We start from the raw sequence: 20,740 nt of genomic DNA on the forward strand, positions 1-20,740 counted from the left end.
GACAGATTGACAACAAACCTGCTACTGATCTGGTTAATTAAACGCAAAATTTTCAGCTGGCATAAACTGGCATAGCACTATTGCACTCACTTGACTTACACCAGCTGAGAATCTGACCCAAAGTAGTCATACGGAAGATTTTGCTAACATCATTTCTCAACAGTTTTATAATAACAATAATAATACTTTGTGCCTATTTAAGTATAAGATCTCAAAGCACTTTTAAAGGTCGGTAAGTAGTATTAGCCGTAGATGGAATAAGGGAGGCAGAGTGACGTTACGTGACTTGCCAAAATCATATAGAGTTAGTGGCAGAGTTAGGAATCAGCAGTTTTAGGTTATATTACTGTTCCCCTACATTAACCACTAATCAATGGTGCCTCTGTAAAATTACAGTAGATGTTGGTCTGCAGGATGGAGGTGGTGGCTTATAGTCTTGAATATGCATACATTGGGTGAAACCAGGTAAGTAGGACCCAGTGATAGTAGGTGGTGGTTGAAAAGCTGACAAAATTAAATATCCGAACTGATTAAATATCCCTTAATGCCTTCACATTAAAAAACAGCAAAGGCTAAACCTAAACATAAAGAAATGTCCTCAGTTTTAACTCCCCTCCATAATTACTATACAGCTGTTTATAAACCAGCAGCACTCACAATATACAGATTTGGGCTATGGAGACTGAATCAAGGTCATCGTAACAGCTCTCATTGAAAATCAAATGCGCTCTCACATAGCTACCATGTGTTCTGTCCCATGAATTTTACATCACATGGGCTAAAGAATGTGACCAGCGTGCTTCTAGAGATTGATAGATCTGAAAAGTCTCAGTTACCCAAATTAGTCTCTTTTATATGATCTTATCTGGCATCTTTTCATTTAAATGTGTGTGGACTAGCATGGGACACAACCCTGCATGCTCTAAACACCCCAAACTCCCATTGATTTGGTTGGCAGTTTGAGATGCAGGATCATGCTCACAGTTGTTCTGTTCGGTGATGCTTATGCAGATGTTTCTTTTGAAGTCTCTTTGATGACATACTACTTGTTGGTGTGTTAGTTAGAGAACTGAAAGGAACAGATGAAATGGTTTACTACTAGGATGTGGGTTTTGGTCAGGTCTACACTAGAAACTTTTGCTGGTATAACGGTGTTGATTAGGGATGTGATTTTTGTGAGGTCTACACCTGAGGTGTAGACTTTTCTCTTTCTTTTTCTACTTGTGTTAACTTTTTGTGTGTGCTGTACACATTATTCCCTGCAAGGCCCCTGCTGACTGTAATTGGTTCCCCCTCCCTTCCTGCTGCTTAATTCCACCCTTAAATGAAGTTCCTCTGGGGTCGGGGATGGTGGTGACATGTTGCTTGGATTAGGAGGAGAGAAGCCTGCAATGTAAGGGCCCATGATGTAAGTGTTCCATGTCCTGGATCAAATGTCACACTTTGTATTAAGTGTACTTTTATAAATAGTTTATTAAGGGCTAATAAATTATTAACATATATTTTAATAAATGGTTGATCAATTATTAGAGTCCAGTAAATTAAGAGATTCTTTATAACCATCTATAACACTTTGTGCTGATGTGTTTATAGCTATCCATAACACATACTACTCATGTGTGACATGCTTATAAAATCTATTAAACATTTATTAACCTTCTGCACACTATTTATAAATGTACTCTTAATATCAAGTGTGATCGGATAAACAGAGGGTTGTTTTGGTATCCAGCACTATTAGCCTAGCACCTTTCACAAGAACAACACTCACTTTTTAAAAATGCACAATGCAGTACATTCAGAAATGAAAACAAATGGTCTACCAAGAAATCTTTGTGCAGATTACAGCTGACTACACTTCATTATGGAATTTTCTGATTTAAAAAAAAAAATCAAAAGTAGAAGGATTTTTTTTAACCCTAATGCATTTTATCTTCCTTTCTCCTAGGGCCCTCAGGGACCACGGGGTCATCCAGGTCCACCAGTAAGTGTATAAAGAGCTATTTTTATCTAGGTTCTCCTTGCATGTATGATTTAAAGAAGCCTGCAATACCTAATAACTGCTTTCTCTTGTTTTCTAGGGTCCACCTGGGGTACCTGGTCCAAGAGTAAGTTTCATAATTGTGCTAACTACAACACATTCCCTCATTGTTGAAAGTGAAAATGTTGAGACCCTCTTCATAGGATATTGCTTCCTCCATCATTTTAAGTGAAATTCCAATGTTTTTTCTTTAGCACTCATCACTATAATATCTAAGCTCAGATATAGTTGCTATGCTAAACCTCCTATCTGACATCTTCTGTTCTAGTAGGGTAGGGTTACCATATTTCCACAATCAAAAAAGAGGACACGGGGGGAGCCCCGCCCTAGCCCCGCCCCCACCCCGCCCCCATCCACTCCCTCCCACTTCCCACCCCCTGACTGCCCCCCTCAGAACCCTAACCCCCCCTGCTTCTTGTCCCCTGACTGCCCCGACCCTTATCCACTCGCATGGGTGGCAGGGTTGTAGAAATGTTGGTGTTGCCCAGAACCCCCCCACACACACACACCTGCCTAAGGCTCTGGGAGGGGGGTTGGGTGGGGGGAGGAGGTCTGGGGTGCAGGTCCTGGGCTGGGGATTAGGGTGCAGGAGGGGTGCAGGTTCTGGGATAGAGTTTGGGTGCTGGGTGCAGGCTCCGGGCTGGGGCAGGGGGTGGGTGTGCAGGAGGGGGTGAGGGGTGCAGGCTCTGGGATGGAGTTTGGGGGTGGGAGGCGGTGCAAAGGGAGGGGGTGCAGGCTTTGGGAGGGAGTTTGAGGGCAGGAGGGGGGTGTGGGGAGGGGGTTTGGGGATAGGAGGGGATGCAGGGGTGAGGGCTGTGGGTCTGAGGATGAGGGGTTCATGATGCAGGAGGGGGCTCAGGGATGGAGCAGAGGATTAGGGTGTGGGGGATGAGGGCTGGGGCTGAGGGGTTTGGGGCGTTGGAGAGGCTCAGGGCTAGGGTGGAAGGGCAGGGTAAGGGCAGCCTGTCTTCCCATTAGTAGATGGGGGACACTAGGACCTGGGGGCAGCAGACAAGGGAGAGGCAGGCGGGGGGGGTCCACGGGGGGGACGGGACGCAAGGAGGGGGGCTGGCAGGTGGAGGCCGAGGACCCATCCAACACTCCCCCGCTCCCTGACTGCCCCCCTCGCCCCCCGACTCCCCTTACCATTCTGGCTCCATGTGTTTGCAAAATACTCTGCCTGGTGGGTCGGGGTTTGTGTGTTACACAGGGCTGCAGACAGAGGGAGGGGGGAGCAGGGGAGGGCTCTGGCTGCTGGAGGCCAATGGGAGTGGGTCAGTTGGCCCAGCCGCCCAATCAGCAGCCGCACTTTGCATGGAAGGGAGGGAGGGAGGCGAGGGAGAAAAAAACCCTGGACATTTTAACCTTGTAACCAATTCCTCCCGGACGGACGGCTATTTAGAGACGCAAAAGCCGGACATGTCCGGGGAAATACGGACGGATGATAACCCTAAGTAGTGCTACCTTGTTGCAGAGTCCTAAAAGGGCAAATCACATGCCCATGCTCACATGCTTGGCCTATGTAAACTTCACTCCAGTTTAAAAGCTTACTTGCAGGACTTCAGCATATACAAATTCTGAAGGGAAGTAGGATGCTCCCGGGTATGTCATTCACCAGATGCTCTTCCAGTTTACATTAAATGTATCCATCTTCTTCTAGGGGATTATTATCCAGCACTTCCTGGGAGGTTGGATTTAGTGTTCTAGTCCTTTTCTATTATTTCTGCTCTATTGGGCAGCCCCCTTCCTGGGCCACCCTCCTGAGTCAGGCCATGGCATGACAGATGCTGCACCCCCTCCCACTCTGGCATTTCCCCTACAGTGGGGACTAGGGTGGCCTGAGGTATAGGAGGCAGCTGAACTAGTTGTATACCAGCCGAGGACTCCCTCGCATCAAAGGAATTCTCAGCTGGCAAGATATAGCACTTTTCACCACTCGAGTAGTGGAAAGAGACTAGGGATTCTGGCCCATGTTGTATGTGCCTGACTAGAGACTGAATTGTTCTTTGTGTATCTTGTTTGGAGAGTAAATATCACCTTTTTCTCCATATATAAATAGTATTTGTAACTGTCGATGTATTAGATTAGATAGATGGCAGACAGATTTGGAGCCAATAGTTTTGGTTTGAGATTTTTGGGGGGATTTTTTGTTTTGTTTGTTTGTTTTATTTTTCTTCCAGGAAAATAACTGATAAAAGAAACTAAAGTAATTTCTTTTTTTAAATTACAATTCTTTAAAATAAGAGTATTCCATTTCATTCTGCCATTTGCTTTTTCCTTTTAAAAGTAAGAATTCACATAGTATGTAATTTAATGGCTGTGGAGCATTCAACTAAATAATGAGGCGACCTCAGAGGTTTTGGGGAAGGCGGTTTTTTTTGGTCCTTTTTGATACATACACATTTATGTGCAATATGTTTTAATCAAAAGACTTTCAAATTCTTCATCAGATATAACTAGTATATTTCTGCAGCCATACTTGAAGAACTTACAACCTTAATTTTATTCTCTGTTGATCTTACTGCTGATCTTCAATGGTTTTGGTTTACACAGAAACAAATGGACATCAATGCTGCTATTCAAGCCTTGATTGAATCAAATGGTGCACTACAGATGGAGGTAATATATCTTGCTTTATTTACATTGGCACATACATTAGAAAATGTATAAAGAGTTGGGTTTTTTAAGGCCAAAACATGGCTTCTTCACAAAGACTTTATTGAAAACAGAGAAAAACTAGAAACTGTTTTGTGAGGAAAAACTAACCCATGTATAATATGATTAAACACAATTGGATATATAGGATGCAATTGAAGTCAAGTTTTAAAAACCACAGTATTTCTAATGTTTAAATATGATTAAAGAGGATGGAAAGTATCAATCCATTATACAATGTGAAGTGTATACATTCAGCTACATGCCTACAAATGAGACTGTCATTAAGGCCCTGATCCATCAATCACTTACACACGCTTAACTTCATGCATGTGAGTAGAGTCATTGCAGTCAATGGGACTACGCACATGCAATGAACTTACTCACATGTGTAAAGTTAAGCACATTTGTACGTGTCTTTAGAATTGGGACCTAAGACTATTAACTCTGTTGTTCAAAATCTGACAGTGTAAGGTATCGCTTATAAAATGAACTAATTTTTCTTTTTTTTTTCTTTTTTGGGCATTCAAATTTCCATTTGCATGTATTATAACAATGTTTTTGCATGATTTTTAACCTGACTGTAACGCCTTTGCTCCAATAATTTTAATAAATTGTACTAATTATTTTTAATTCGAATAAATCATTTCTATTATCTCATATGTGGCCGGCTGCATGCATCATAAACACCTTTCATTTCTGCATGTGGTCTCCAATGGGCATTTGATTTAACTGCATGCACTGCTGCTATGGTACTTTTGTGATAACATTATTGCTAACGGCAGAGCTACCAGAATACTGAAGTAACTTTACTAGATCACAGTGCAGAGATATTCAAAACGCTACACTATCTTAGCAATTTACTGCACAGTATCAAGAACCCCCTCGGCACTCGGGATAACCCAGCACGCATCTGCAGGGATTTGCTTAACTGTGAACGTAAAGTATCAGATGGTAAGTGTCTACTTTCATCAAATCATATATATCATCAGGATTTAGAATATCTTGTTTCCAACTTTTAATTTCTAGAGCAAAACCGTAATGGGTGGCATTTTAATAACTATATTAATTTTAACTTTTTAATTCCATGTTACTACTGAGTACCACACACCTATCCATAATGGACTTGCCTGTCATTTTATCCCCAAAGCAGCCTCTGCTCTCTGTGGATGGTGAAAAAGTAATTGCTGCTACTTCTAGGCTATTCCAACCTACCAATACTCAGTGCTGAATTTCTTGTGAGTAGCAGGATCTTTAAAACAATCTCAAACCTGCACGTCTTCAGTACAGAGGATATGATACTCTAATCATGCTGGTGTAAACCAGGGGTAACTCAGCTGAAGTCAATTGATGTACACTGATGAAAATCAGGCTTAGAGACTTCTTACTGCCCACACCCAGACTTCTAAGTTTATCTTTTTCATTTGACATTATGGGTTTGCGTACACTGAAACGGGAAGATGTCATTTACAGCTCAAGTAGACGTACCTGCACTAGCTTTAATTGAACTAGTGCTCTAAAAGTAGCAGTGTAGCTGCAGTGGCACAAATGGTGGGATGTGCTAATCACCTGAGTATGATCCCATCTGAGACCCTAAGTACATACTTGGGCAGGTAGCCCCTCCCACTGCTCATACCTCTGCAACTACACTTTTATTTTTAGCACATTAGCTCAATTGGAGCTAGTGTGGGTATGTCTGCTCAGCTGCAAATCACACCTTCCAGCTCCGGTGTAGACATACCCTGAGATGTTATGTATCGTGTGTGCCCCTCATATCAAAGAACCTCATGAAAAGTGATTTGACTGAGGTGACTCGGTGTAATTTTAAAGCCTTACTACACACACCATTTAGATTGGAAATTTCAAAGAACCCTAAGAAAGTTTGGCTCCCAGTACTGATTGAAACTCATTGAAAGTTGAGCATCTGGTACCTTTATGCCCCTTTGAAAAGCCCCGCCTTAATCTAGCTATCATAGTATTTCTGCAGCACCTATCACAATATCTCCATATGCACCTGTTTACAGTAGGTTATAGATTTATTATTCAAAAATAAATTTTGGAGGTAATTGGTACTTAGGTATTTAAAATATTTGCTCTAACACCAGGTCACTGGCTCCTAACACCATATTCAAAATTGCTTATACTTCTACAGAAATTCTCATGGCCATCACTGCTCAAACTGGCACAAATCTATATGTATTTTGCACTAAGTTGATGTGAATGTATTGTATATGTAAAGTGTGTCTTCTGATGTTAGCATATTTAGTGTTCACTGCTCATACCAACACCCTCAGACTGCAGCTTGACGAAACTGGGCATATTGACATGACTGACTGAAGTGCCGACTCCTGGAAGCTCTTACATGTTTTTATAACTTTATACACATGAAGTAGTCCCATTGAAGTACTCACATGTATAAAGTTACTCATGTATGCAAGTATTTGCAGAATCTGAGCCAATGGCATCATCTGACTCAATGTCAGAATCTGAGTTCTGTAATTATCACAGTTTCCAGACAGTATGGATTTGATCCTGCTTCCGCTGAAGCCAATTGTAACTTCAAAGGGGAAAGGATTGAGCCCAGTCATTACATAGCATAAGAATAGAGTAAATAACAGGCTACTAGACAGTGCTTTGGAATGTCCTGTACTATGTTCAAATATGGTGAAAGCTGGCCATATTGTATAGATATGTATAATTATATTTTTATTTTTAAAACTAAAGTACTTCAGATATAGAGTAAATAAAAAACATGCTGAAAATCTGAAATCTAGTTTTTCTAATATTTAGTAACATTTTCACATCTTTTAAATCTAGCTTTGTTATAGAAATAATTTCTCAAATACCTCATCCTGCAACGAACTTTGTGTGGATAAAGGTCTATATTTTTATAGGAAAAAATGTGTATAATCAGATATATTGACAACTATTATATTTGAGGCAACCATTAATCAATAAATCTTGAATGGTCATTGAAATGTGACATCAATAGAAGTATTTCACATACTTCACCGTCTGAGTGTGTTCGTTATAAATATCTTCAAATCTTTCCATTAGCACCATGAATTTCTTACAGGTAACAATTGTTAAAATAAAAACAAATATGCAAAAAGGAAATGAATTTAGAGGTAATGGGGGCAAAGTACTTATTTTCAAATGCAACCTTATGTAAATTTTATGGGGAATTACTGTTGTGCCTTCTGATGAGCTAAACAGTATGTATATGGCATCTAACCGGGTAAAATTGTCCAGAGTCAGTCTTTGTCAGGCAACTTACTGACTCATACCTGATTGTTATTAGCCAATCATGAAATAATTTTCTTCCTGCATGTAGACTCTTTATTTTCTGTGGGCCAAGTCCTGGCCCTGAGTAACCAGGCTGTGCACTGTGGATAGCTGCAGAGGTCAAGAAGGAAGGTATCTCCCTTCTGCAAATTCTGGAGCAGCAATGGAAGAACTCTGAGACCACTGCAGATAATAGCTCCTACACCCCTTTGCACATGAGGGAAGGGGAAACAACTGATGAATCATCAGCCCCTGCCCCACTTCTGACACAGCCCTGTGCATCAAGGTGCAGGGTGTGCAGACAGCAGGCACCTAGCCCTCCACCCCTTACCCTGCAATGGAGCTGTACTTCCCTGTGGTGATAGGGTTTGCCTGTATGTAGCAAAAGTATTGTATTCATTTTCAGTATAAATGTGTGCATTGGCTTTCACATACTGTAATGATTTAAACATAAACATGTTTAGAAAACTCATGTAAAACAAGACTCTTCCAAGGAGCCTAAGGGAGTTTAAGTGCCAAATCCCAAACAGTTGAGGATTAAAATCTCATTGCCTGTGTCATAGTAGCATGGTAAAAGCATAGAATAGGACCATCCCTCATGCAGTAAAAGCCGCAAGAGGCTAAGGGGGAGGAAAATTCAATGAGGTTTCCTTAACAAAGCTGTTCCATCATCGGGGTTTGCCCCCTCACCATGCCCTCCGTGGGTCTGACCCAAACTCCATGGGTCCTCCAGGATCCACATGAAGCCAGAGCTATTCTCTCAGGCTCTAGAACCCTCTCGTCTCGCCTTCTCAGTTCTTGCTAGTGCACTCCCCGTGGAACTGCACTACCAGAGGTCCAATTGCCCCCAGGACCGCCCTTTGAAAGCGGGGTTCTTATTACAGAAGGGGCTTCACACAAAAGGTAATATAGCCCCAGCTTATATTATCTTGTCTACTTAATCTCCAAAACACTGGTAAAGAAAGGATGTGCTCAGCCCTCACTGGAAGTCAACCCATTCCCCATGCCCTCTCCTGCAGACATGGGGAGATTTGCACAAAGGATCCTCCATTTGTCGATTCTGGGGCACAGTCTAGCCTATCTTTAACTGCCGCTTAGGAAACATGGAACTAAATTTTGCTTTATTTTAGACTTGTCACTTGCACTGTTTCTTCTCTCACTGACTTTAGTGGGAGTTGCACCAGGATAAAAAACGAATAATTGGCCTTAATATTCTATCCCAAGTAGGAAAGCAAACACTAACCAACATCTTTAAGCACATTACACCCACATATTGAAGAGAGGGTCACCTGTGATCTTAGCAGCAAAAGTGAAATGAAGATAGAGAAAATAAAAGCATTTTGTGCACTACAGGCCCTACGTGCAAACAAACAATTTGCTATTTTATGATCTGGCACTTGTACTAATTTCCTGTTCACAGAAATTGATGAGCATTTATTACACTAACTATAGAAAAGGGATTTCCTCTCAGAATTAATTTTGAAACAAATCTCTAGCTACTGTATGTGGAGAAGAGGATTCAGCGTTACGAGTCTAATTTACATCTCCTAGCTGCTGAATAGTCAGTATTAGTTATAGAATGAACATTAGTTCCATCAAGGAAATGTGCTCTAGAATCTAGAGTGGATAAGAGTGTACCAGTAGTGTGTAACTGTTAAGATAGATGTAAAACTTAACATATCTTTCTTATAATTCCAAAGCTTAATTTTTTTTTTCTCTGTTGGCACAGGCCTTTCAGTACATTTTTCAAACTGTATTTTACTTTGAGATTAGTTACAATGTCTGCCATGTATCCAAAACCCCTGTTGTATCCCTCTAGATCAGTGGTTCCCAAACTTGTTCCGCCGCTTGTGCAGGGAAAGCCCCTGGCGGGCCGGGCCGGTTTGTTTACCTGCCGCGTCCGCAGGTTCGGCCGATCGCGGCTCCCAGCGGCCGCGGTTCGCTGCTCCAGGCCAATGGGAGCTGGTGGAAGCGGCGCGGGCCGAGGGACGTACTGGCCGCTGCTTCCAGCAGCTCCCATTGGCCTGGAGCAGCGAACCGCGGCCGCTGGGAGCCGCGATCGGCCGAACCTGCGGACGCGGCAGGTAAACAAACCGGCCCGGCCCGCCAGGGGCTTTCCCTGCACAAGCGGCGGAACAAGTTTGGGAACCACTGCTCTAAATAGAAAACACATTGAAATAAACTCAAACAATCAAGAAAGAGCAGATTAAACAGAAACCAGGTCACAAATACAGAGCAGACGTGCTGTACATCAAATATAGATTAGCTGTGCAGCGATGATGCCTTTGTCAGAGTAACAGGGTGGCAGGAGCTATGATCCAGCATACGAATGCTGGGCTCTTCTGCTGACCACGCTGTTAGAGCCCTGCATAAAGCTGCGGAATAACTTGTACCAATTCATGATGGCAGCACGTACTGCTTATTAACTCCACCAAGATGTAAGAATTGCCAATGAACCTCTGGTCAGAGGGAACTGAGGGCAGGGACATGGAGTAACTAGCTAGGCTCGGGATGAAAACTTAAGCTGATGTTCATGTTTTTGATATTATTTGAATAAAGCCAAATCCCAGGAAGAGGAGTACGTTTGACTACCTATAGCCATGCATAGATTTTGTTGGGAGCAGAGTGGGAATGCCACCTGCTCACACTCAGTATTTAGTATCGGAAACAAAGGATAGAGTTGAAAATCCCAAACTGGTACAAAAGCCATAGAAAAGGTAAACAGCAGGGAATAGTTATTGATAACATGACAGTAATGTGGAGGCTTTGTGGATTTTTTTTTTTTATTTATTTGCTTGGCTTTGGCTTACCATCAAATTTTTATGTGCCAAATTCAGATCACCTACATTGGGCATAAACCCAGAGTAACTCCAAGGAGGCTAGTCTGTTATGTTCTTTAGTGATGCCATAGGAGGTTAAGCTGCAGTAATAATACTTCTAACATTTGCCAAAAATTATGGCAATTTTATTCAGAAAATTGTTTAACAGCAGTTATATCTTTTTTCACCTTTCTATCTGGGATTATAAATTGATAGGAAAATACTGGATTGACCCAAATATTGGATGTCCTTCTGATGCCATTGAGGTTTTCTGCAACTTTACTGCTGGTGGCCAGACATGTCTATCACCCGTATCTGTGACAAAGGTATGCTTTGCTTTTAGGATATATTTCTGTGCTTAAACTCTGAATAAGTGAACACTGATTTACCCAATGTATGCTGGCATGTCAGATTTCTCAGTGCTAACCAGCTTTATTTCACCATAAATTAGATCTGTATTCCTCTGTTTCATTTGATTATCTGTTTCTTTTCGTATATGTCTCTATGCGACTACCTTTATGGGCCTCTCTTTAATCTGTCTATAATATTTAAAATGCCCTGTCCCTGTATTGTGCACTGTAATTGTCATTAAAATGTGAATTGACATAAGGGTCACTGCTCTTGAACATTTAACCAAAGTATTCAGTACAAACTGGTTTTCCTTTTGTTTCACTAAATGCATCCTAACAACTATTTACATTTAGACTGAAAGCCTTTTGGAATGGGGACTTGATTTTGTGTGAAGTTTTACCTATGTACTTAACTAAACTGTACTGTACCACATCTGTGGGGGTGTGGGCCAGATTGCCCATGGGAGGAAAAAGCCCCTTATTGGATTTCTCCCACATTGTTATTCAGGTGGGAGCTTCCCATTCCAATAGAATGAGCCAAGGTTCTGCCCCATACTCCATAGATCCCTCTGGGATGCTGTCTTTGTGGAGCACCTGTGCCCTTTATGCCAACTGTATCTCCAGAACATCCTATTCTCTCTGCCAATCAGCACAGTTCCACTGGATCCACATGAGCAAGAGAACCCCTAGCCACTGCTTCCCCCAGTATCCCTCTTCAAGGACATTTCCCCACTATGGAGGACTCCACAGAAATGTATTATATTTTCAAGGCTTAGTCCTCACCTAGCATACACCACCTACTAACTGGCCAGTCCCTGCTCTCTCTCCTCTAGGCCGATTCCAATCCTGGGGAGAATCCTTCACAAGTCCTGGAGGATGGTGCAGCACAGGCAACTGACACACCTCTCTGATTGGGAGGAGTGAGATCTGTGCACAGAGGGTCTCCTGTGTGTACAGACTTAGGCGGCATGGGTTGGCCCTCTATATATACTTGTTCTTGCAAATATGTATTAAGAATAATGCAAGAAAAAATATATTTTCCATATATAGCTCAATGTATATCGCCTCTCTCTCTGTCTTGCAATATCTCAGGTTATTAATAAAATCTAGGTGTTGAGAGGCAGAGCAATATAATGGACTAAAAACAAGACCGGGAGCAAAGAACTTCTGAACTCTGATCCCAACTCTGTCACTTCTTTCTGTGCATGTCTTTCTTTGAATCAGTGAACTGTTCTTTGAATCAGTTTCCTATCTGCAAAATAAGGATATCTACCTACCTACATTTCAGGGGTGTACTGAGAATTAATTAATTTTATAACAAGCTTTGAAAATGTAAGTTATACAAATGTCTATACCGTATAGGCTTGTATACAATTGTATGCATTCATTATGATGATTATGGCATTCCACTTTTATATATACCTGACACGTCTTCTGAAGAAAGCAGGAGACATGCATTTTGGTTTGTCAACCAAATTAACTGATACAGTTAATATCACCTATAAGTGCCAAATTTATATTGCCAAAATCTTTCTGATTGTTGGCCATTGAGCATGATACAACTGTTATGTCTAACAATGCATTTTTGTAAACTAGTTGGAGTTTGGAGTTGGAAAAGTGCAGATGAACTTTCTTCATTTACTGAGCTCAGAAGCAACCCATACCATCACAGTTCACTGTCTGAACACCCCAGTGTGGGGAACAAATGAGACAGATGCTCAGAAAACATCTGTTCACTTCAAAGGCTGGAATGGTCAAATGTTTGAAGCAAATACACTACTTGAACCAAAGGTGCTTACAGATGAATGCATGGTAAATACGTTTTGGCGTTATTAAACTTACAGTGCAATTCGTGTTTAGATATTATTAGATTAACAAAAATAAATATAAGCTTTGAGCATTTATTTTTCTTTCTATCATTATAACAGTCATTTAGATTTTCAGAACATGAAGCACACTTCTCATTTGTTTAGCAAGTTTCTCCATGTGTTGACCATTTGATATTAAATTCAAGGTATATCCAGATGCTAGCAGCAATTGCAGTTATGCAGGGAATCTGTCTTTGCTCTTAGCATCAGACTCAGTGGACCCTGCTTGTTATTTCTACCAGGACCTGAGAGGTGACAGGGCCCTCTCTTCAGAGGAAACTTAGGGTAGCTACATGGAGGTTCTTCAGGAAATCCTGGAACAGCCAGGCATGGTTGAAAGCTTAGGCTGAGCTATACATTCTGATGATGTTATCTGAATAAAACCAAACTGCAGGAAAAGGGCAAGTTCATTACAGGCTTTAAAAGTTAATCTTTTGATGACTGAATGTCATTAACTTCACTAGTTACAGGGCAATTGTCTACTTATGTAATAAACTGATGATGGACAAACTTTCATTGGGTAAAATAAATGTTTTTGAACTTGGAAAAATCTGAAAAATCTAATAAATTTCCAATGATTATTAGATCAACTCCTTTAACAGGCAAGATGTTGCCTTTACCACTGACTCTTGTAGCGATAGTTTGTATTTTTATTACAGAGAGCCTAAAATATCCAATTCTATACAGTGCTAAAGAGAACAAAGGACTTAGCCTTATTCTGTCATCATTCCAGGGGTGGAACTCTTTCGAATTCACTGGGAGATTTGTGTGCAGACAGATGGCATGATGACAGGTGCTTTTCAAACTGGAAACTGTATTAAGTGGGTATAAAATGTTACCAAATCAGAATTTTCAACACACTTAGACCTGTAGCACTTTGCTCTGGTATAAATTACTGCAAAAAGTGAAAAGCAGTGAATAATCAGGCCCTATATTTATAAAAGTATGTCAGATTTGGGGTTTTGTTCTGGAAGAAGGTAAGACACGCAGTGATGGCTATTGAAAAGTGTAGTTTTTCTGTGAGATTCTATGAGATATCTCTCTCTGTCTTCAGGAAACTATGTACTGTACAGATTTCCTGCAGAATCTCACATATCCCTTCCTGCAGGGATTTCACTTTTCAGCGGTCTCCACTGTACCTGCTGCTTTGACTGATTGGGCAAGAAAGGAGTGACTGCAAACATCAAGACTCCCACATCCCCAAACAGTGTTATACTGTTATTTTATATTTTTTATAAGGTAACAGTTTTTATTGAGATTTTCTAAAAATTAACATAACCAAAGTTCATGACAAAAAACGTCACTGATTTCCCCATAACTCTTAAGAATGCATATTAAATCTAAGCTGAAGCCTAGGCAATATAGATATGTATTAGTCTCATAATTCAAGTCCTCATCAAGCTTTATAGCAAGTTAGAATTTTGACAGATGTTCTTTCTTCAGTGGATTGGGAGATGGCCTTTGAAAAAAATCACACAAATGTTACATGTATTGACAAGAGAACAGATTGCTCATTTGCTTCTCTGGTTCCTTGATTTCTAGATTCTCTCTGTGTTTTGAAATTGATAGTTGATATGCATTTAATGCTCTCTCTAATTCCGTGAACTGCAGATCCAAGATGGCAGCTGGCATAAGACAGAGTTCCTTTTTCACACTCAGGACACTACTGACCTTCCGGTTGTTCAAGTGCATACGTTTCCTCATCTCAAACCAGGACAACAGCATAACATAGAAAGTGGTTCAGTGTGCTTTCTCTAAGCCTCCTGACCTGATTCTGGTTTCTCACAACACCATGGAACTGTTGCACAGAAAAAGCATCTTTTTAAAACAAAAATGAATTAAAGATTAAATCATTATGAAACTGTGGAAGAATTTTAAAGCAAATTGTTGGTTATATCTTAAAGAATCTCAGGAAGAAAAAGACTTCCTCCTAAGAAGGAGAAATGGCATTTAAAAAAAAAAAAGACTATGATGACATTGCTAAAGTATTTAATTTTTTTAAATATTGGTTGGTGCTTTCTTGTATATTTCCCTGGAACTGAGAACTATATATCTAAACATAAAATTCTTCAGGACCTCTAGTATTCTTAATAACCTATTTAACAACACTGTACAGGACATCCTAAGGAAAGCTGGAGACATACAGTAGTAAGGAGCAATACTGGCTAATGCTCCCAAATGTGCAATAGCTTGTGTATGAGAGTGAATTATGCCACAGTACAAGAAGTTGTCTTTTCTTAAACACTAAGTTGTATTATAGTCCTTTTGGACACATACATCTTAACAGATGGTACACTACCTCTTACGTATTTCCTGTTTGTATTTCTGGTGCTCTTTATAACACAAGGTGCTTGTGGCTTTAGTAGAGATTATTTGATTCCCTTTTTCTCTTGCAGACTGTATGTGCTGGTTACATCAAGATATGTTTCTGTTGTAAAAGTACTTATCTTAAATTGTTTGGTCACATACTTCATTACAAGTAAAAACATTATTTATGTGAAATTTTTGATTAAAATGTTTTTGTTTATTCTTGTGGAAGTGGTATACCAGACAGCACATTGTATATGGTGCTTATAGGCAGGACAACTAATTGTTAGCCATTGTAAAGATTGTTGTAGAAGAGCTACATACAATAGTTTTGGGGTTTAGTTTCTGGACTGCAGTTAACTATTTTAAACACCCAATAACATCTAAGATGATGTATTGTGTATATATTTTGTAACTTGTTGAAAATTTTAATACAGCATATGTTTTGAATGGCTGCTAAGTTATAATCATAATTATTTCAGCAACTTAGAAATTCCATTTGTTTGCAATATTACTAGACACTGTTTCACACTTATTTTATTGACTCTAAAAGTATTTGACCCTCAGTTGTTGAACAAAATACACTTTTATCAATAAGACAAAACATTTACTCTAAAAGATTTTGCAAACTGCTTGCCTATATCTGTTGTCAAAGCAGTGTTCGTACAGTAATACAGAGCAAGATTATACCTCATATTTGGGGGCAGGGAGAGTGTTCAAACAGCAATTCATTTAAATCATCTTTATCCATAGTAAGTCATGCTTACTCATCTATAATAAAATGTGCTTCGAAAATAACTGTTTATCTTTTATTATTTTGATTCCCTTACCTTGTATTGTTCATTTTCAGCAACCATGAAAAGGCTGTTCAGAGTCTCTTATTTGATAAATATTTGTATTAGAAAGGGAAACACATGCATATTTGTGGTGTTACAGGATATTGCACAAATAACATAGAACATTTCCTTATACAAGACAAATGTGTAGAATCTCCAATTCTAAATCTGGGGCTGAAGTAGCATTTTTCCTCAAATTATGGATTTCTTTAAAGTGTGCATATTCTTTGAGTAATCTAAAGAAGCAAATCAAGATATAGAATGATCAATTAAGGGGAAAAAGAGAAAAGATGAGATGGTTCAGAGAAGATTTTTCATTGTCATTTCAGCATTTAAAGGCGATATTATGACAGTTACATTTCACATGTGCTCTTAGTTTGACTTTCCACTGAGATCATGTTACTGCCATTTGTTTTTGTAAGAATGTACTCTTTTACAACATGCTGTGGCTTTTTTATCTTTTATCAACCTTAGTCTCATTTTCACTTAATTTTTTAATGTTTAATGCATTTTTAATGCTTGTATCTCATAAGGACAGTGCTGTGTTAAAAAACAAGCATCTTTAAATGGTAAGAAGTTATTTATATGTGTATATTCTTTAGATTAGCATATATATGCATTCCTGAATTTTATAGCTGATGCTCTAAAATGATTATTCTGCATCAATAAAATTGGAGGGGGAGAGAGTGGGAAACCCTAATGAGCCACTTTAGTGGCCCATCCTACACAATTCAATTCAAATAAGAAGGTTAAATTTCTACTTCCTTTGATGATAATACTTCAAATTGCTCTAGGCAACACAGAATCAATCCAGCCAAGCAACTATGAACCCCTCCTCCCCAAACATCATTAAAATAAAGGAATGTGTAATAGTTTGAAGTTTTCATTAAGGAAGAGCGTGTCTTGTGCCAAAAATATCTTCAATATATTTCTAACGATATAAAAAGCCAGACAGAATCTCTACATTAGTGGTTCTCAAACTTTTGTACTGGTGACCCCTTTCACATAGCAAGCCTCTGAGTGCGACCCCCCCATAATAAATTAAAAACACTTTTTAATATATTTAACACCATTATAAATGCTGAAGGCAGAGCAGGGTTTGAGGTGGAGGCTGACAGCTCGTGACCCCCCATGTAATAACCTTGCAACCCCGTGAGGGGTCCCAACCCCCAATTTGAGAACCCCTGCTCTACTTTGTTTTAAGCTTTGCTAAGCAATTTACCCGCAGAGGTGGACGCCTCCGATTCCTCACGTTACATAAAGTATTGCCTCTCTTGACTGAGTCAGCAGTGACTGGCTGACCTAATAGATTTTTTTCTGTCTCTAACACTTGTAACCTAATATAACAAATAGAATATGAGAAACAGAGAACATTTAAAGCACAGTACTACTCTGAAAAGTAGCTGTGAAAAAGGCATTGCGGAGCTCTAGCTGATTTTTGTATCACATTTGTTCATTTACAAATAAGAAGAGGGTTTCTCTGTCATCTGTACAAACCCAAACAAGTCTGGTTTTGCACACTCCGCTCTGCTGCAGCCTGAATTTTCAAAGTCAAGCTGGATAGTTTCTGACATGTCACTTCTAGTAATAGAGATTCTATAGGCCAATAGCTGCTGTAAATTACACGTACACAACCCTATTGTCCTCACATTCTGTCCTTAGTTACACCTCTGCAAATGTAGGAAACAAAGAATCAAACCCCAAATAATACCTATTTAATAGGTTTAAATAATACCTATAACCAAATGTCACCTCATGAAGAGAAGCGCATCAGAGTAGGGAAAAAATACAGTATGTATCTCGGTGAGGGGTGCATGCCACCTCATCAACATGAGAAAGAAATCAGCCTAACTGTTTAGGCAAGGGATTTGTTGCAAATGGAAACCCAACCCTTGCAGATCTCCACACAGATTTGGAAATCTTTACACAACCACCATCAACCTACTCTAGCATGAGAGTACAGCCTGCTCCCACTGCAGTTGCACAAATAGCCCACGCCATATGGAGTTAATACTGGTCTAAGTGGCAGGGAACTTGAAGAAAACCTGCTCTGGATAGGAACTACATGACTCCATTCTGGCATGCTGCCTGCTAACCTGTAAACCCCTATCAATACAAAGGGTGTTCTCTAGGTTTAGGGGGAGAATGCCATAAAGCAGGGTGGGTTTCCACCCCTCTGCCCACATAAATGGAGGGATACACCAGTACATGTTTAGAAATTTAATCCGAGACCAAGTGAACTAAACAGGATGTTTATCATATGATCATTTACATTCTAAGGCCTAGGTGGCCACCTTTGCCATTTAGGGCTCACTAGTGACACTGGAATCTATGGCCCCTTCATTGCCCAACTGACAGAGTGTAACATATGCTATCCTAGAACCATTGAGCTTCATGCTGCTCTCAGTCAAACCATTTAGCTGCACTAAAATCAATGGGGTTACTCTGGGTTTACTTTGTGTAGAATTTGGACCATTATCTCTAAATATCAAAATCCAGCCAGAGAAGTAACAGCTCTTAATTAGGTCAAAGCATTTTCCAAATATCCAGCAGTGCTTAGATTAGTGCAACAGCACAGCCCACACACAGTGACCAGATTTTTAAAACAAACAAACAAAAACCCTCACTGGTTATAGGTAAAATTAAAAAGCTAAAGCAATATCATCCCCAGTCTGCCCATTGTATACCAGGGATATTTCCCAATCAGAGGAAACCACATGTGCATCAGTGAAATTAACTTCTGTAGCCTCTCTGGGAGGTGATCACTCAGAGCCATAGTCTACCTTGCCATGTCCCAGGCAAGTGTGCTGAGCTCCAGGCTTGGGACCAGGGCCGACGAGACTGGGGGGGAAGCCGGTACAAATCACCGGGGCCCGGCAGTCCGGAAGAGGGCCCGGGGCCTGGCTTCCCCCCCTCGTTGCCTTACCGGGGCCCAGCGGTCCAGAAGGGGGCCCGGGGCCTGGCTTCCCGCCCCCCCCGTCGGCCCTGTTTAGCCCGTCCGCCCTTGCTGGGGGGCTCGAAAACATTTTTTCACCAGGGCCCGAACCCGCTCTCGGCGGCCCTGCTTGGGACTGCATGAAACTTAATGGCACAACCTGCCCCATCGGGGACCACAACACCCCCAGGTGAATTATTAACCTCCGGGGCAGCCGGGTGGCCCGGGCAAGGATGCGCGGGGGTATGGGCGGTTAAACATCGCTGCATGGGAATGTGTGTCAGCGGCCCCACCCCAACGGGAGTAGGTTGGAGAGGCCCCGGTCCACCAATGGGAGCGGCTTGGGGTGGGAGGGGGCAAAGCCGCCCCCCCCCGGGAGCAGGCTGGGGATGGGGGGGCAGAGCCATCCCGCAGGGAGGAGTTTCCAGGTCTCCATGGAAACAGCGGCGCTCGCCCAAGCAGCCGCCAGAGGGCGGTCTCCCGCCGCCCTCCCGCAGCGCAGGCGCAAAGCGCCGCCAGGCTGTGCACGCCAGTTGGGAGGAACACGGCTCACGTGACCCCTGGCGGAGCGCGTGTCGCTGGGACTCGGATGGAGCAGGGAGCCGGGGCGGCGAGCGGGCCGGCGGGGAGCCCGGGGCTGGCCAGCGGCAAGCGGAAGATGGCGCTGCACGGGTAGGAGCAGCCCGGAGCCTCGGCTCCGCAGATCCACGTCTGCCCGTCGGGCAGGGTGTCCCGCTACTCCCTTTCCGAGGCGCGGGGGCAGCCGCGGCGCCGCCGCTTGTCTCACCCTCGCGCCCCGTGCCGGGGATGCCCTGTGCCCTCTCCCCTCGCGGGGACAGGGCGCGAGGGTGTCACCTTTGTCCCGACCCTCAGCTCCGACGGGCGGAGCGAGCGTTGTCCTCGCGTCCGTCACTGGTTGGCCTCCTCCCCAGGAGGCGGGCTAATGGACAGCCAATGAGTGTCCCCCGAGGTGGGTTCCTGCAGAGGGGCGTTAGGCGCCCCCCTTTGACTCTGAGTGGCCGTTTGTACCCAGACCCTCAAAGGTATTTAGACACCTAGCTCCCATCGATTTGAATGGAGTTAAGCACCTGTACCTTTGAGGAGCTGGGTCTTGGTTCCTCACTTCCCTTTGTTTCTAGGTAAATCTCCCCCCGTATTGATCTGTGGCTCACCCTGTGAAAATGTTTGGAAAATACTCGCTTTGCTGAGGCATCCATATTTCCTTTCCCTGCTTTCAAGCGTCAGTGATCGTTTCTCAGTATTATGACCCATGCTTGGTTAAATGTAAAGAAAACCTGTCTTTTAAGTACAAACACAAATGCATTACTTTAATGCAAATGAAATGCCTTTTTTTTCTTTCAGATGTGAAACCTGTAGTGGAGAGGAAGCAAAGTACAGGTGTCCACGTTGCATGAAATACTCATGCAGGTATATACAATTTGAATTTTCTCTTGTTTGGTTTCTTGTATGCTAGAGACAGAATGCTCATGTTTCTCTGTACTTTCAGTTTGGCGTGTGTGAAAAAGCACAAAACTGCACTGAGTTGTAATGGAATCAGAGAGAAGGCAGCATTTGTCTCCATAAATGAGTTTAGCGAGTTGAATCTCCTAAGTGGTAAGAATTTCTCTGCTATGTAAACTTCAC

At 41.8% G+C, this 20,740-nt stretch overlaps 2 protein-coding genes across 2 annotated transcripts in view; both read left to right on the top strand.

Moving 5' to 3' along the window:
• LOC112107703 (collagen alpha-1(XXIV) chain) overlaps positions 1-16,133 on the top strand; it is a 235,372-nt gene extending 219,239 nt beyond the window's left edge. The window contains exons 54-60 of the mRNA XM_024201528.3: positions 1,949-1,984; positions 2,082-2,108; positions 4,595-4,660; positions 5,482-5,650; positions 11,017-11,126; positions 12,747-12,962; positions 14,630-16,133. Coding sequence (XP_024057296.2) covers positions 1,949-1,984; positions 2,082-2,108; positions 4,595-4,660; positions 5,482-5,650; positions 11,017-11,126; positions 12,747-12,962; positions 14,630-14,776 — 771 coding nt within the window. The 3' untranslated portion in view covers positions 14,777-16,133. The remainder of the gene's footprint in view (positions 1-1,948; positions 1,985-2,081; positions 2,109-4,594; positions 4,661-5,481; positions 5,651-11,016; positions 11,127-12,746; positions 12,963-14,629) is intronic.
• Positions 16,134-19,650: 3,517 nt separating this feature from the next.
• Positions 19,651-20,740, top strand: part of ZNHIT6 (zinc finger HIT-type containing 6) — a 62,779-nt gene continuing 61,689 nt past the window's right edge. Inside the window, exons 1-3 of the mRNA XM_024201532.3 lie at positions 19,651-19,768; positions 20,459-20,524; positions 20,604-20,710. Of these exons, the coding sequence (XP_024057300.1) occupies positions 19,686-19,768; positions 20,459-20,524; positions 20,604-20,710 (256 nt within the window). The 5' untranslated portion in view covers positions 19,651-19,685. The remainder of the gene's footprint in view (positions 19,769-20,458; positions 20,525-20,603; positions 20,711-20,740) is intronic.

This window comes from Terrapene carolina, unplaced genomic scaffold (assembly GCF_002925995.2).
Source record: "Terrapene carolina triunguis isolate 2854851 unplaced genomic scaffold, T_m_triunguis-2.0 Scaffold211, whole genome shotgun sequence".
Lineage (NCBI taxonomy): Eukaryota > Metazoa > Chordata > Testudines > Emydidae > Terrapene > Terrapene triunguis.